The following is a 4,839-nucleotide window of genomic DNA, read 5'->3' as shown; positions in this document are numbered from 1 at the left end:
CATTTTATTTTATTTGATAAATAAATTATATATGTGAAATTATTAGAAATACATTGGTATCTAGGCAACAGTATAGGCATTTCACTCATGATGTATACTGGTTAATAAAGTTAAAAAAAAAAAATATATATATATATATATATATACACAACGCCACGTGATCCTGGTGACCTCTTCGTTGACATGTGCACGTGATTTGACGTCACGCCACGTGGTCACGATTCAAGTTGGCAGCAAAACTTCAGAAACTCTCCTAAAATGTTCAAAACACGTGTGTGTATTCAAGGCATTCGAGAGGAACTGATGCTATAAACTGAGGAGAACAAAGAGAAGAACAACAAACGGATCTCGTTGACGGAATCCAGGTACCGAAACGTGTGTAAGCTACCTGTTAGCTGCCGTTATCTAGCTCAAATTTAGGTAGTTTATTTCCAGGTAAAACCATTTGCTCTGCAGCTGTGTTACTCAACATCTGGCTAGCTTAACTGCATGGGTTTGTTTGGCCAAATACCAATTAAAGGAAATTGGTTTCAGCTTTCAGATTCCAGCCAATCCTACTACTAATTGTGAAGTAAATAATGTAGAAACACCTCTGGAACAATAAACAGCGTGTTTTGTCATTTAAAGTGCAATTTGAATTATTATAAGAATTTGTTTTAATCAGATCTTTACTATTTATTTCTCAAATCATTTTCCAGGAGTTATTTCTTGACAATCCAGGACAGCACTTGCTTACAAACTGTCACATAAGCTTCAGTTTCAGGTAAAAGTGGCTACATTAATGTGGCCACAGCCCATCAGTAACAGTTCAAATCAAGCAGAATTTATTGCATTTTACAGAAAAATAATCTTCTAGAAAGTTAAAGTGTTCATTGCATGTGCATTTATTTATTAACCACAGCAACAAAAAAATCTGATCATTATAAGGCTGTTTGCATGGAGAAATGAGAATTTTGCTCTAAGATTTGGGAAAAAAACTCAGTGCTGAAAACCATCACTGCACTCAGTTCCACTTTGCATCTGGTGAACCCGCTTTAAAGTGTCATACAGTCGAGCTTCAAACTAAATACACACCGAGGTTTAAAAATAGAACAAATTCTGGGACAACAGAGATTATTTCCTGGATATTTGGTCATTTTAATCAATTTCCATTCCATGAGTGAAAAACTGGTCTCTAATTTTCAAGCTTTTCCAGGTTCTCCAGGACATGTGGGAAACCTGAATTGTGCATCCAATTGTGGGACATTTTACCCGTAAAGTATTAACTTTAAAAATATATATGTAGCATCATCAATTTATAAAATATTAGGTTACAAAAATTGCAGTGGGAATTTGTCTTACAATATATCTATGATTCTTTTTTTCGGTGACTTAAACTCTCAGGTGATTTAAGACACTTTGGGGGCTGGGGATCAAGGCAAAAAGCGGCACTCAAAACACCTACAAATTCACTGTTTTCACCCCAATGTTGCCACCATTTATAATGACACAATTCTGGAAAATTCAGGAAAATTATCTTGAACAACTTTCATAGGATAGGTAGGTAATAAAAACTAGTGTATTACTGTACCTAGAGTTTTCAGTGCTGGCTGTATGCGTAGATCAATTTTTTGCTCGACTCCAGCCTGTAAAAAAACAAAAACAAAAAAACAATATTTTATAAAATAATAGTGCAGCAGATAAATTGTCTGATAACTGATGACAAACAATGTAATGCAGTACATAGGGATGTATTTTGTGAGTGTATTTCGCATTAGAGCCCCACTGATATGTCATTTTTGAGACCAATATTGATTTTAGAGAGGAAAATTCACAGATTACTCATGAGAGTTAATATAGTGAAGCATGTTTTTCCTGTATTATTACAGAGAAAAATATCTGTGTCGATAATATCGGTCGGGCTCTAATTTGCATGCAGTCGGTTATGCAAACATAATGTTGTTCACAATAACCTGGTGTTGTTATTTTCTGGGTTATGATGAATCAAAATAAGATGCAGCTGACTGTAAGTCTATATATTGTACATAAGGTATGCATGACCGATATTACTGGTCCAGTAGTCGTCTTTTATCACACAAAAGACACTGAAGTCTGTTCCACATGGAGGTGAACAGAATTACTTCAAGCAGAACTACAGTACGTCTATTACCTGTGGCGTATGAAAATCCTCTGCGCTGATCAGCACTTTGCAATATGGGAACAATACAGTAGTATTACACATAATACAATAAACCACATGATGAAACAGTGTTTTGACAAATGATAAACACATAGGTGGTAAATGGTACCTCTTTCCAAAAGGGTTTGCCAATATTGGTGTAGTCTTCACTGATGTCACATGCCACCAAAACTCCATCGTCGGGCAAAGCCAGCGCCATGTTCAGTGTGTTGTAACCTGTGTATACTCCTGCAATGGGAGGGCATGAAAGGAGCGATCAGTACACGCAGTAATGTGTCTTTGTCATCAAAAGAATTTGAGGCAAGTTACGTGTTTAGTAACTAAACTATAAAACTTTCAAAACTGTCCCCTTATACCATTTTTGAGGAGCAGTTGATTGCAGGTATTGCGTATACACGCACAATGCAATCTCTCTTTGTAACCTGGTTTCTTGTGTGCATGTAAAGGTACTCTGTGTCTCTAAAGAGTGTGGCAGATGCTATGTTTGAGACCCTTACCAATCTCTAGTGCTTTCTTGGCTTTTATTAGTCTTGCCAGATTGGCCATGAACTGCGACTGCTCACAGGCGACCATCATGATGTTCCAGGAATCTTCCATTGTCCTCTGAAAGGCAATGGGCCGGAAATTAGACTGTGAAACGTGATCTCATGACATCGAGTGGTTAATTGTACCAGAGCACGGCAGTTTTTCCGGACACCGAGACATCCTTACCAGTCTAAGGCTTTTCAGGACCGGATGCTCCCTCATGGAGTGATTGAGGACGTACTGCATCAATGGGTTGTCTTTCTCACAGTGACTTTTGGTGATGCTCATGGTGGGAGATTTCTTTTTTCCTGAGGGTGAAAAATGGACCATGATACAATTATAATGATCTTAAGAGCACGATGATGCCATGGGACCTTCCAATCCAGCCTAAGCATCCTTCAGGGAACGAAGTCTGGCCTATATGTACAGTAGTTATTTGATTAAGATAAAAACTTAAATGATCTCAGTGGGGAAATGCAATTTTTGCAGCAGCAGCAACAGACCATAAAGGAAATTGGAAGACAATATAGTTTGACGTCTTGAGGGCAATGCAATGAATCAGTCTAGTTTGAGACGTTTATGCTTCTCCCTCGTTTTCTGGATATTTACGTTTTTCAAAGGCTTTGCAGTTTTGTAACAAGGATCAATAGAAGCTGGAAAGGTGAAGGAATTAATGAGTTGAAGGGACTTTGCACTGGGCGTTAATCTGTGCAACTGTGTAAACTTGAGGCGGTGTCTCTTGAAAATACATTATATCATACTGATAAGAGGTGGAAAAATAGGATTTACACAATCATGCATATCTTTTAATAAATACACGAATGTTAATACATTCAATTATGTTTTTCTATCCATGTAATACCCCGGTAATGCACAGGATTTCATGCTTAACTGTGCGTTATGTAATCTCAGCTGGAAAAGGGTGCTTTAAAATGGCATAATTTAACAGTCAAATTTGGGTCACTCCGTGCAGAATTAATTTGTTTCCTTGAATCTTAATCTGTGAGATTTTAAATCTTTATTAACATAACCCCAAACTGAAAAGCTCACAGTACAATAATGGAAGTATTTTATTGTCACACACAAAGCCTAAAGGGGAATATTTATTGCATAATTCTCACTTTTTAACCCTTAAAAATTATCCAACATACAAGATATCATACATATATAAGCTTTAAAACACACAAGCATTAATTCTCTGTTTTGAATATGTGAAAGAACTGCTGTAGCCTTTGTTTGCAAGTAAAAAGCCACCTTTAAACTCTATACAACGTTTATTTTCCTACTTTTATTCTACTTTCTCAGAGTTTATCCTCCTCTGTGCAGATCCTATAAGACAAAGTCTGCATTAAACCCCCACTATACTTAGATTAAACAAGTCCATGTGACTGTCCGACTGTCCTCTGCTGATTTACACACACACACACACACACCTCAGCAGACAGGTGACCCGCGGTGTATTAGCGAACAACTTATCGGCTCTTACCAAAGAAATAACCGGCGACAAAAACAAGTCCCAGCGTGATGGATCCAACCAGCGCTTCCCTGGAAACACTACGAAAAGACATGCTTTTACTTTTATCGATAACTCTGACAGAGCCACGCGATTTAAAAACCAATTGACCCCTCCGGTTCAAGCTCTTCCGCGTGGGCTGAGCGTTGTACCGTAATGACGCGAATAGAGGAGGAGGAGGAGGAGGAGGAGGACGCGCAAGCTGAGACGTGACCGGCATGAAAAGCGTCTGTCGCCGCACACCGTGCGTGCTTCCCCGGCCACTACCTCCCGCCATGTGACTGCCATTGTGTTGGTTTTTTTTGGCAGGGATGCAACGAGTGAAGCGACTGTAGTTGGAGCCAACCACCGAGGGAGAAAAGCCCAGTGTGCACTTTCTATAAACACAATGAAATACACCACAGTTCTCTCTAAATGAGTGTGTGTTACAGAGCTGAGAAACATGCAGCTGCAAAACCCGAATCATGAAGAGGAAGAACTCACCACAGAAGTTCCGTGTAAAGTAGACGATGTGTCCGCTGGGGCTGAGAGGGAGACTGGATGAATTCCTGCTCCAGCGAGCATTAAAAACTGGGTCAGACGTAGAAAGTAATGACGGTCATATGACCCGCAGCAGCCCTCA

The 4,839-nt window shown here is 39.0% G+C and overlaps 1 protein-coding gene across 1 annotated transcript in view; it reads right to left on the bottom strand.

Moving 5' to 3' along the window:
- LOC118330674 (catechol O-methyltransferase domain-containing protein 1-like) overlaps positions 1 to 4,514 on the bottom strand; it is a 5,464-nt gene extending 950 nt beyond the window's left edge. The window contains exons 1-5 of the mRNA XM_035665324.1: positions 4,191 to 4,514; positions 2,891 to 3,012; positions 2,677 to 2,782; positions 2,289 to 2,407; positions 1,571 to 1,625 (exon numbers count right to left, since the gene is read on the bottom strand). Coding sequence (XP_035521217.1) covers positions 1,571 to 1,625; positions 2,289 to 2,407; positions 2,677 to 2,782; positions 2,891 to 3,012; positions 4,191 to 4,494 — 706 coding nt within the window. The 5' untranslated portion in view covers positions 4,495 to 4,514. The remainder of the gene's footprint in view (positions 1 to 1,570; positions 1,626 to 2,288; positions 2,408 to 2,676; positions 2,783 to 2,890; positions 3,013 to 4,190) is intronic.
- Between the last annotated feature and the right edge of the window lie 325 nt (positions 4,515 to 4,839).

Source organism: Morone saxatilis, unplaced genomic scaffold (genome assembly GCF_004916995.1).
Source record: "Morone saxatilis isolate NCDOM2014 unplaced genomic scaffold, NCSU_SB_2.0 Contig1, whole genome shotgun sequence".
NCBI classification, from domain to species: Eukaryota; Metazoa; Chordata; class Actinopteri; family Moronidae; genus Morone; species Morone saxatilis.
The sequence above is the reverse complement of the archived record's forward strand: the minus strand, read 5'-3'. Positions and strand labels throughout refer to the sequence as shown.